This window comes from Penicillium psychrosexuale (assembly GCF_028828465.1).
Source record: "Penicillium psychrosexuale strain IBT 29551 chromosome Unknown utg000002l, whole genome shotgun sequence".
Lineage (NCBI taxonomy): Eukaryota > Fungi > Ascomycota > Eurotiomycetes > Eurotiales > Aspergillaceae > Penicillium > Penicillium psychrosexuale.
In genome coordinates, this window is record NW_026643187.1 from 3,986,801 (window position 1) to 3,997,955 (window position 11,155).

The 11,155-nt window shown below is 47.5% G+C and overlaps 6 protein-coding genes across 6 annotated transcripts; 4 read left to right on the forward strand and 2 right to left on the reverse strand.

Moving 5' to 3' along the window:
- Positions 1-408: 408 nt before the first annotated feature.
- Positions 409-2,849, forward strand: N7518_002665 (SDA1 family protein; the record flags this gene model as incomplete). Its single annotated transcript, XM_057183593.1, has 4 exons — positions 409-455; positions 544-579; positions 651-938; positions 992-2,849. 4 exons carry the CDS (start codon positions 409-411, stop codon positions 2,847-2,849), a joined length of 2,229 nt encoding a protein of 742 aa, XP_057045043.1.
- A 364-nt stretch (positions 2,850-3,213) lies between these two features.
- N7518_002666 (uncharacterized protein) lies at positions 3,214-3,930 on the forward strand (the record flags this gene model as incomplete). Its single annotated transcript, XM_057183594.1, has 1 exon — positions 3,214-3,930. One exon carries the CDS (start codon positions 3,214-3,216, stop codon positions 3,928-3,930), a length of 717 nt encoding a protein of 238 aa, XP_057045044.1.
- Positions 3,931-6,052: 2,122 nt separating this feature from the next.
- Positions 6,053-6,557, forward strand: N7518_002667 (uncharacterized protein; the record flags this gene model as incomplete). The annotated part of the gene is made up of 3 exons (XM_057183595.1): positions 6,053-6,142; positions 6,170-6,237; positions 6,293-6,557. 3 exons carry the CDS (start codon positions 6,053-6,055, stop codon positions 6,555-6,557), a joined length of 423 nt encoding a protein of 140 aa, XP_057045045.1.
- Positions 6,558-6,922: 365 nt separating this feature from the next.
- On the reverse strand, positions 6,923-7,195 carry N7518_002668 (uncharacterized protein; the record flags this gene model as incomplete). The annotated part of the gene is made up of 1 exon (XM_057183596.1): positions 6,923-7,195. The coding sequence occupies one exon, from the start codon at positions 7,193-7,195 to the stop codon at positions 6,923-6,925; it is 273 nt and encodes a 90-aa protein (XP_057045046.1).
- Positions 7,196-9,025: 1,830 nt separating this feature from the next.
- N7518_002669 (DUF2293 domain-containing protein) lies at positions 9,026-9,931 on the forward strand (the record flags this gene model as incomplete). Its single annotated transcript, XM_057183597.1, has 3 exons — positions 9,026-9,241; positions 9,295-9,417; positions 9,482-9,931. The coding sequence occupies 3 exons, from the start codon at positions 9,026-9,028 to the stop codon at positions 9,929-9,931; spliced, it is 789 nt and encodes a 262-aa protein (XP_057045047.1).
- Positions 9,932-10,277: 346 nt separating this feature from the next.
- On the reverse strand, positions 10,278-10,928 carry N7518_002670 (uncharacterized protein; the record flags this gene model as incomplete). The annotated part of the gene is made up of 1 exon (XM_057183598.1): positions 10,278-10,928. The coding sequence occupies one exon, from the start codon at positions 10,926-10,928 to the stop codon at positions 10,278-10,280; it is 651 nt and encodes a 216-aa protein (XP_057045048.1).
- Positions 10,929-11,155: the final 227 nt, after the last annotated feature.

Genomic DNA, 11,155 nt, shown 5'->3' on the forward strand with positions numbered 1-11,155 from the left:
GACGGGGTTTTAACCGGGATTCAGTGGATTCGCATGCATCTGCAAGGCTGTACATAATGTGATACAGTCAAGGAGGAAGCACGATCTTAAAAGGGAACGCATTCGGACGGCTTTCTTTGTAGTTGTGATGCGATCATGAAGACCTTGGGTCGTAAAGACCTATTTCCTAAAAAGAAAAAATTTCTTTTATTCTCGTTTTTGAATGGATCTAGCAAGTCTAGCATAGAGATTGTAGAAGAATATACGATCAACATGATCCAATGTCTTAGTGTTTATGATTTGATAGTTCTAGCCAAATCAGATATTGCCAAGGTTGAGATTTTTCATCGCTTATCGATACGGAGAAAAAAAGTTTCGGACCTCCAACATACCCTTCCCAACCACCACATTCTTATTTTCAACTTCAAAATGGTGAAAAGAAAGCTGGGAGCCTTGGAAAAGGTCGAGGCTGACCTGTACGTAAATGTCTGACCCGATGCGCCCTGATCAATTGATCAGAGGCTTCAGTCCGTGATGCTAACATCTTTTTTTTGCGGTTCGCAGGCCCAATTTGCAGCACAAGATTCGCAGAGATCCTAAGTAAGTTATATGCAGAGTTCCCTATGCTATTTTGTACACGGTCGGGGATTAATTATCGCTTTGCTTTTCAGGTCTTATATCGAGGATTTCCGCGCCCAACATTACCAATATGAATCCCATCGTGAGATTTTCATGGCGGCGCCTACATCTGCTACGGACACCGGTCTGATTTCTCTTCGGGATCTCATTGACTTCATCTCTCATGTGGCCGACTGTTACCCGGGCATCTGTAAGGATTTCCCGCAACAGCTCATTGATATGCTCATGCAGCACCACCTGGTGTTGGAGACAGAGTTGCGGGAGAAGCTGGTTGGAAGTTTAGCGCTTTTGAAGAAGAAGGATCTTATAGATTCAGCAAAGTGCGAAGACCCTTTCATTACTTCCCTACTTTCGATCCTAACCACTACTCTAGGCTACTTCACACTCTCTTCCCCATCCTCATCTCTACACCTAGCAAGACCCTGCGGGCTCTGCTCTTCCAAAAGATCCTCTCTGAGCTACGAACCGCAAATGCAAAGACCACTAACCACAAGTTGAACCGGACTATGCAAACAGTTCTATTCAACTTGGTCACATCAGACCGCACATCGGCTAAAGGCCTGTGGGCGATCAAGATCACCAGAGAGCTATGGAAGCGTCAAATCTGGACGGAGGCTAAGGCCGTTGAGATCATGAAGGAGGCAGCTTTGTCACAAAATGAGAAGGTCATCATCGGTGGAGTCCGTTTCTTCCTCGGTGGCGATAAGGAGCGCGAGGAATTAGAGGACGAAGACAGTGAAGAAGAAGTCAGTGTTGGCCAGGTTAAGCATCAACTTACCATCAATAAGAAGACCCGAAAGAAGGCCCGTGTCGCCGAAAAGGCCATCAAAGCGGTCAGGAACAAGGAGCGCAAGAAGGGAAATCCCAATCCTCTCAACTTCTCCGCGCTTCATTTGCTTCACGATCCCCAGGGATTCGCGGATAACATGTTCTTCAAGCATCTCCAGAACAGCAAGTCTAAGTTGAATCTGGAGCAAAAGCTTCAGGTGCTACAGCTGGTCTCTCGCCTGGTCGGCTTGCACAAGTTGCACATCATGCCGCTCTACTCTTACTTCCAAAAGTACCTTACGCCCCGCCAACCTTCTGTGACTTCGTTCCTGGCATCTCTAGCCCAAGCCTCGCACGACCTGGTGCCTCCTGATGTTCTCGAGCCTCTGATTCAGAAGATTGCAAATGAGTTCGTGTCCGAAGCATCTGCCGGTGAAGTCGCCACGGCTGGTCTGAATGCCATCCGTGAAATTTGTGCTAGACAGCCTTTGGCTATTGATGAGACCCTGTTGCAGGATCTCGTCATGTACAAGAAGAGTAAGGATAAGGGTGTCATGATGGCCTCCAAGGGTCTCCTCAGTCTGTACCGTGATGTTGGTGCGCAGATGCTGAAGAAGCGTGACCGTGGCAAGGAGGCCTCGATGAGTTTGCGCGCTGGCGAGAGACCAGAGAGACGTTACGGTCAGCAGGAGGCCGGCGAAATTGAGGGTCTGGAACTCTTGGCTAAGTGGAAAGATGAGGAGCGTCGCAAGAAGAACATCGAGAATGGTCTTCCATCTGATGCCGAAGATAACGAAGAGGAGAACGACGAGGCCGACTGGGCAGCCTGGAACGTCGAAGAGGACGAGGACAGCGATGTCGACGGAGAATGGATCAATGTGGAGGAAGATGTTGACATTGTACTGAGTGATTCCGAGGATGAAGGCAAGCCGGCATCAAAGAAGGCCAAACAGGACGAAGAGACCAAGAAGGACACCGAAAAAGAAGCCGAAAACCCCATTGATTTCATGAAACTGGCCACCACCCGCATCCTCACCCCGGCTGATCTCGCCAAACTTACGGAGCTTCGTGCTCAGGCCGCAGCCGAAGCCACTCTTCCGGGCAACAAGGGCCGCGTCGCTGCCCCATGGACCTCCCGCCATACCGATGACCCATTGACCGCTGGTGAGATTGAGGGTCTTGCTGCTCTATCTGCCGCCAGGGCCACTCGTGAGGAACGTATTGCCCACGCCAAGGAGGGCAAGACTGAGCATATGAGTAAGGAGGCTCGTCGCAAGGAACGCAAGGTGGAGCAAGGAAAGAGTTCTACCAACAAGGAAAAGGCTCGCAAGAAGAACTTCCTCATGACGCTGGGCAAGGCGCGCAGCAAGAACAAGAGAAGTTTGGTGGAGACCCGTGCTGTGCTTCGGGCTCATGTCGATCGTGGCAAGAGAGGCGGACGGAGAGGAAACGTTGGCCAGTGATAGGCCTTTTATGTCCGTTTTTCTTAAAAATAATGATTTGTTATATACAGTACATTACTTTTGTCATTGCACGAGGCTCACAGGATAGACTATAAAGAGCATATACTATCTTATGACAGCCATAACTGTACATCGTATAAAGTAAAGATTAATTAAAGGTGCTCGATTGGTTCCACGACGCGATATTAGTGGGGGTACTATGCGTTGATCAACGCGTACCGCGTTAAGTGGCGTCCCCGTTGCCTGAGCAGCCTCGTCCTTTCTTCTTTTTCTTCCCTTTTCCCACTACACTACGTCACTCACTCGTGGGCATTTTGAGAATACTCCCATATTGAAATCGAAAACCTCATATTCCTTTTCCAAAATGCCACCCAGCAATAGCGACTTGTCAAAGCGCCGACGCTTCCAACCTCCTATCACAACGTTCTTCACATCCGCCTCGGAACCAGTGTCTTCAGATACACCTGCGGTGTCACACCACCACCATTACGCCGCAGCAACCTTCTCTGCCCATCCGGTTGTGCCTGCCAAAGTTCAGTCATCTCTTCTGTCTGTCGGAATGCGGGTTCGGAAATCCGTCGCAGACGGTTATAGAACCAATATGTCCAAGACAGAAGGAAAGGCCCCACTCTCGACAGCTGTCGGTCAAACCCCGCGCGCTCAACCCTACCGTGGCAGCAGATACTCTGAGCTGTCACCTTTTTCCGGCACTGGTAAATCGTCCAGCCACGATGACTTCCTCGTTACCGACGATGGCGACGCATACTCGATCCCATCAAGCAGCCAAGACTCGGCTGTGTCATTTGCCTTGGGCGGACAAAAGCGGGCTTTGGAATTAGATGGTGACATTCTGGTCGATAAGGATGTTGATGAATCATTCAACAACTTCGGATCCTGGAACGAGAACTCATGCGGACGAACCATCCTGTCCCCGAATCTGGGCCAAAGTCGCCGTATCCTTGCTGTGCGACACAGCAAGATTGAACAGCCCACTATGGACATGGATGATTTCGAGGAGGCTACCTTCCTCCGCCGCCGCGAGGAAGTTGACGCGGAGGATGTGCGGATGTACGGCGCTTGAACTGTTAGTTTTTGCTTCTCATTTCACTTCCCCTACGAGCCATTCCATGGCATGGCCTACTATCTTCTTGTTTGTCCTTGTTGGGTCTGGAATCGGCTTGGTTTCTTTTACCAGACTTGTATTATACCCACTGTTGTTCTATGTTGTACCATATTGTCTTGTACCTTTATCTTTTTCCATCTGCAGAGCAGTGAATGTGACTTATTACGAATATTAGTTTATACTGTTACGCTTGTAATCAACTCTATGGTCTAGGGAGCACCTGAGAACTAATCAGTGTAATTGATATCAGACATCACCGACGGTATGGACTCGCACTCAGATTAAGACTAAATTTAATAATACACAAAAATAAAGAAACAGACAATGAGCATTTTGTATAAAAGTAACGGCCACCAAATATCCATACATCCCGAGTTGTAATCCCATTATTCCAAGTCACCAATGTCGCAATCTTGCCCAGTATACTCGCATCTTCAAAAATCTCGGAATTCGAGGTGGAGGATGAATATCTGATAGCATCGAAACGGTTTTCTTTCTGCGAGTACGATAGTTGTCAGTTTCGAGAACGGTGATGGTATCCTTCAAGGTAGCGCCAAAATTAGCATCAATGTCGTCAAACTGCCCTGACTCAATATCGGGATATTCTTCCATCTCTTGCTTGGCCGAGTGCTGATTTATTTGATATCGAACGAGAGGATTTATCCAAGTATCACTGGAGGCCATGGTTTGAATGTATGGGTGTTTTAGATTTGTGTAAGTGTGAGAAGAGAGAAGAGAAGTACCAATACTATGAATGTACATCCGTATATGTACTAGACTTTTGTTTGCCGATTTTGCTCACGGAGTACATAAAGTATATTATCTCGTGGTCCATGGGTTATGCATAGGGTTTCACTTCCATTCCAAGGTAATTGTATGTATTTTGCTTCATTCAAGTATTTACAACTAAGATACAGAATTGGAGCTAGTTATATATTCCCACATACGGAGAGCCGATATTTAATTTGCAGAATAGCACAGTTAGCAAAACACTCACTTCCATGCTTCTAGTTCCAAGCTCATGGCCCTGCAATTACTCACCAGTCGACTGAGTCAGACCCCGCCTAAGCCATTGCCATCGCGACTGAATGATAGTTCTCAAAAGGGAAGTCAATACTCCGTATTTGATTGGCCAGATGCATCCGGGACCTGTGGGTTATGATTGGTGGAGATGATTACATCATCTGTGAGGCTCTCATCTGGGTCCGCTAGTCCCAAAGAGGATGCTAATACTACAGCATTCCAAATATTTTATGAGATTTCACTATATAGCTAGGTAGTCAAACTTAAGAGCCTTGGAGAGGAGTTCTGAGTTATTAATTCTCTGGCAGAATTAGCGGGCCATTGAAAAAAGAGTTGCCTGACAAATCAAGCCACAACCCAGGATAACTAACCTCTTAAAGATCTTAAACAATACAACTCTCCCCTCTCCCCGGGCCAACAACCATATAAACCCATGGTTTGCTTCTTCATCCATCAATAACCCTGGCACCTCCAGTGTCACTGAAAAGGTACGTTTTTCGATCTTTCAACTCTCTTTTTTCCCCTGCTCACATAACCATTCTTCGGTTTTGCTAAAGGACGTCAGTCACTTCCCGAAAGCTGATGCAGGGATAGAGGCCCGGGTCTCCGAGATGATGAATACCCTCCCCGAGCTCAACGTATTAACCAAGGCTCGGGGGTGTTCAGTGACCGAGAATAGGTGTCTTTCAGTTGGTATTGCAGTCGCAGTGCAAAATTTCATATTTCATCAGCACTCAATATCTCAGGCCTCGAGTCTGATTCTGTTATCGTTCGGAGATCTGCTCGCGTACAGGATCAGCCTCACTCCCTCCGCAGCAAGAACTGTCACTCCCTCAAGGGCGAGCGTAACAAGCGACGCCCCATCGACCGCCGTGCCAATGAGCGTTATTACCGCGGCAGGGGATTCTGATCTTCCAATCAGACATACAAAAGACGAGCAAATTGTTAACGACGCTCTTTTGCTATTCCTGCGGGCTCTGACGGTGCATTTGCCTGACATGAAGTGTGAATGGTCCTCCATTCACTCTCAGTTCATACATCGTTTAAGGATAACAAAATGACTGCGCGCATCGACGGATGTCTAGTGGGAACTGAGACCCCTGATATTTTTGCCATTACCGAGGTCAAGCCAGCATTAGAAGCTGCCGTGGAATGACCTGAACTTCTATGGCAGGAGAGCACTGAGATGGTTTCCTGGATACTGCACGATGAGGAGCAAGTCCGAAAAACTGCCATTAACCAGTAAGAGACCCCGAATCACTCTCTCGAATGTTTATGTCCTTCCTGACCTCTATAGATGTCTCCTTGTCTCGCAAGACAACCATGAAATCTGGTTGACGATTGCGAAATACAACAATGAATATGTGATACCTGAAAGACGAACTCCCAGCCCCTATGCCACAAGTCCCCGTCCTGCGCAAAACCCTGGTTCCCAGGAATATTTCTCCTTCATAAGGATGCAAGAATATGGTCCGTGGAAGATTCGGAATAGGTCCCATATGCAGGCTTGGCGAGAATACTTGGTGATGATCTTGTCAGGCACCAAATTGAAATCAAATTGAATTACTTTAACAATATCCTGAGACCTGGCGTAGAAGCTCACAGTCCCCAAAGAATGCATTTCAACTAAAATACGAAGTATAGAGAGACAGAGAAGCAAAGAAAAAAAAACAGATTTTGGCTAATAGCACTAACGTCAATCGCGAGAGATCAAATCGTTCTTGTCAGTCCGGTCTCTAATAAGCCACCCGTCAAGTGCCGGCGATGCGAAGTAACAAAAACATTACGCCACAGGTCATTATCTGAAAGCGCGCTGTCAGTCTGTGGGAAATTTAAGCTCGCCCACAGCTTGAGTGTAAAAGGGGAATTTTAGCGTACCTTAGCAATATCCAGTGTCTTTATGTAGGGAATACCGTAAATTGAAGGTTCACGTTCTCCGCTCCGCATATGCTCCTAAGAACTTGACCCACAAACTGTTGAAATAGGGATAGTCTGTGGGCCAGGTTCTGGGCGCATATTCAGAGCCGAGGACGGGAACCTTCGCTTTACTGACTTCAAGTCGGTTGGTATTCCCTACAGGAAGACACCAGACATGGCGATGGTACGATACAATCGCCCTTTTACACTCAAAGCTGTGGGCGAGCTTAAAGTTCCCACGGACTGCCTGGCGTGATGTAATCGGTGTTGGGTTCAGAGCCATCATGGTGAGTTGATACTAAAAATGGCTTTTTGTTAGTATACCAATTAAGCTCTCCGTGGAGCACTCTTGGGAGACTCACATATAGATTGGATAGTTGAAGAAAAATGCAAGTAGAAATAGGAGAGGATGGTAGTCGAGAGTGTAAAAGAGCTATCAAAATACTTTGTTGGGATATGGAAGCAATGGAAGGAAAAGGAGGTTCAAAAGCTGATACTTATAGACCTTCTAAACCTGGTCAATTCCTTCTGAACGTTACCTGATGTATCCTAAATGAGGTGCTTTTCATATCATTGGCCATTAGGTATGGTTACTTGCGTCTCTAGAAGTTTACAAACGAACATTAGTATCTCGGCTGTGTCACCTAAACGAGATACTATAACTATTGTACGACCCGGAGAACTGTTTCATCTTTATAGGCAGTTGAAAACTGAACCAACTACTTAAGGACACTTTTCATTTGCTTATACTATCCGCAGTCTATCTTAAACTAAAGAGAGCCCAAACGAGAACTAGCTGCAGAATTCCGTCGCGATTATAGGTACCACAGAATAGCTGCACGTATATGTACTTTATACTGATGTGATAAATGACCACTACAGCAATGAAGATCATATTAATACAAATGCCAAATGCAATTTTCGAAATAAGTTTACTTGCACTCAATGGGGCAGGGCTGAAGACATTCGGCCTGGTATATTGATAGATTGTGAGGATAGTGACGAAGTATGCGTCGTCACTTGAATCTTCTAGTTCTGACTGAAAGCTAAAAATAATTGAGATATGGCTGGAATATGCAAGGACAATGCTAGAAGCCGAATTAGGCGGTTAACAGCAGATGGTTCAATGGTGATCATCACGCTGGTGAAGATTGATAGCGATGTTAGAACTGTACTTAGCCTCCTTCTTGTTACTCTAGGTCCCTTCTAAGCTTATCCATATCCATGTCCACGGGCAGATACCCTTGGTATCACATAAGATCCGGTCAACTGGAACCGTACAGCCGCACCTACCCCTACTGCTTTCTAATACGAAGTAGTACACGTAGGTTCCCGATTTATTGGCCCTATACCAGATGCAAATGGACTGGTCAAGCGTATGATATGATATATCACATATGAGATTAGCATAATCGGTAAAAAAGGCTGGCCAAGAAGCGCTAAACCTAAAGTAGTTTGAATGGAGGTCTGCAATCTTCTACAATCTCATCGAACTGTTGGAACTAGTCTTAGCCTGGGCGGTTTCTCGTTTTCTTAGGGCTAAAGAAGCATGGGCCAAATAGGATGATTTAGTCATTCACTATTGCGACTTGGGACACTTGAATTCCAAGCATTTGAAGGTCATCATAGGAAGAGTAGCTGGGTTCAAAGGGTTTGACTTGTTGGCATAGGCGTTTGAGAAAGCTATGATCCTGAGTTGCAGAGTCCATATCGCCGTAGGCAGCCCTGGAAAGCATATCATGTGATGTGAACATACGGTGACATTTGTCTGTACACATAATGGCCGATAGATGTGTCGAGTCTAAAGCAGTCGGAATCTGAGGTGGAAGTCAGGGATTCAGGGCCTGATTATACAGGCATCAAAGTGACCTCAGCTTCGCACAGCCACAGTGCCACGGCCCAGAGTGCCACAGCCACCGTTTCTGATCTGCTTTGACCGTAAACCGTGGAAGTATCAAAGACCCGCAAGTGTTTCAGGTCCAAAAATAACATTGAATGACAATCAGATCTGAGTACTGCCAGAACCTATCGCTCAATGGAGTCGATGTGGTCGCATCTTAACACCGTGTCAACCATTAACTCATCCACCTCCTTGGCTCCATGAACACTCAATATGGCACCAACCACTAAACCCAAAGTTCGCAAACGCAAACCACGGGCGAGAAAGAGGAATCGTGGTATCCGCACTCGCGAAGGCCACGCACGTCCGATAGACGCAGGCTCGCCGGCCCAACCGCTTGCCGAAGTACTCAACGAGACGAAGAAGCGTCGCAAACCCAAGAAAATATGGGCCGCACTCATTCCCGTCTCCGATGATCCACTCGAAAAGGTAATTTTGAGCCGTATTGATATAGAAAGATATCACGCTAAACATTGAATCAGAATATTGTTGAGCAAGTACCCTTGCCAGATGGCTACGTTCTAGTCCCCAAAGGTGATGTATACGTCACTCGACACTGCCGCAGTAAGACCAAAGAGTCCGAGCGAATAGTATACGTCGTCTACGTAAGTGCTGTGCTCATTCGAACGATCAGCTTCAAGCCCAGAAAAGGACCTCTAACAGCCCCAGAACCGCACGGGCAAAAGAACTCTGGGAATCCGAGTGCCCGAAGAAATCTACACAGAAGTTCTCGAATCAGCCGCCGCGACAAAAGAATCACGCGCCAACGCCGTGCAAGTGCGTGATGCTAAGGATCTCTCCAAATCACGGGAACTCTTGAAGAGCGAATTCCCGCTTATGCCGAAGGAAACCCTCAAAATCGTCCTGGAGCATGCCTTCCTCAAGGGGTCGGGGCGTGTAGGGCGGACAGGGATGATCAGTGACAATCGAAAGACGCTATTGGCTGTTGAGGCGCATATTCGACATGTCCATACGCCGTATGAGAAGTTGCTCGAGGAGGGCGTTAGTCGGAAGGATGCTCGTGAGCAGGTCTGGCCTACTATCCAGGCTGTTGAACGGACTTGGCAGGGGTGTGAGCAGAGTAAGACTACATTGGCTTTGCGTCCGGTTGATAAATAAGGGTTGCATTTTGTTTTGGTGGGATTGGATGGGAATTGCATTGCTGGAGTTTGTTGCGGAGTTCTAGAGGCTATGAAACTATGAGACTATGGTGTTTGGGATCACTCGAAATTCACTGATTACTCTATCCTGACCGGTGGCCTAGGTACGGTAGATAGATATCTGAGGCCTATATGATCTACGGATGAAAGCAAAATCACTAAGAATACTATTTGCGGCTATCTGTATGTAAGAACGCAGAGGAGAAGGGACAAAGAAAAAGGAACAACACAACTGGCTATCCCCCATCCCACTTCTCACCCCGAACAGCTCATGGGTCTCAGAGACCCAGTAACACAGCCTCAATCTAGAGGCGTGGACTACGGAGGAACTTCACATCGAAATGCGGGTGGCGGTAAGGCAGACCCGAGAACCAGCCGAAGCCGTCCCGTATCATGTCCTGCATGATACCCATTCGAAGATCGGCACGAGCGAGTGCCTGATCACGGCTCGCCTGGTCCGTATCAATACGGATGTAGAGATGCGGACCAGATCGCTCAGGCAGGGACTCCAGAACTGGCAGTCCTGCTCTCCGAAGACGAGTCACTTCAGCGCGAGCGACGGTCAGCACGTCGAGGTCCAGAGTTGGCATGGGACGAGGCCCAATGGAGAGGTAGAACTTGTGGCGGTGCATGCCACTGTTCTGAGCCTGCTCGTTCATGCGAGTCAGGGTGGTGGTTGGTGCAGGCTGAGCCTGTTGGGGAGGAGGGCTGTCGATCTCCATTGGATCAATGTCCATTGGATCGGGCGCGGGCTCAGAGGGGTCTTCACTTGTAAAAGTGGCAAAGCGGCTGCTGGCCATGCCAGGTCGGATAGGGCTGCGAAATAAGGCACCTTGGTGGTTCGCGTTTGTTGCGTCCGGTCGTCCTGTGGAATGCCCTCGGGCTTGCCTGATTTGTCTGGCGACTTGTCTTGAGGGCGCACCCGTGGCGCTGCTTTGGTCGTTGTTGTTTGCCATAGTGCTAAATGATACTGTCAGCTTATGCTTGTCTCATATTTTGCTGATTGGAGGTCAGACATACGATTGTAGGTCTTGGTATCTCTGTGGAAGAGAAGGCATATGGGTTGGTACAAATGATGATAAAGGCGAACCACAGTCACAAAGAGATCAGAGACCATCTAAGCGAGCTCAACAGTACTGTTTCTAAGCTCTTGTGGCACGTGATTTCGAAGCTCGAAGAGTTT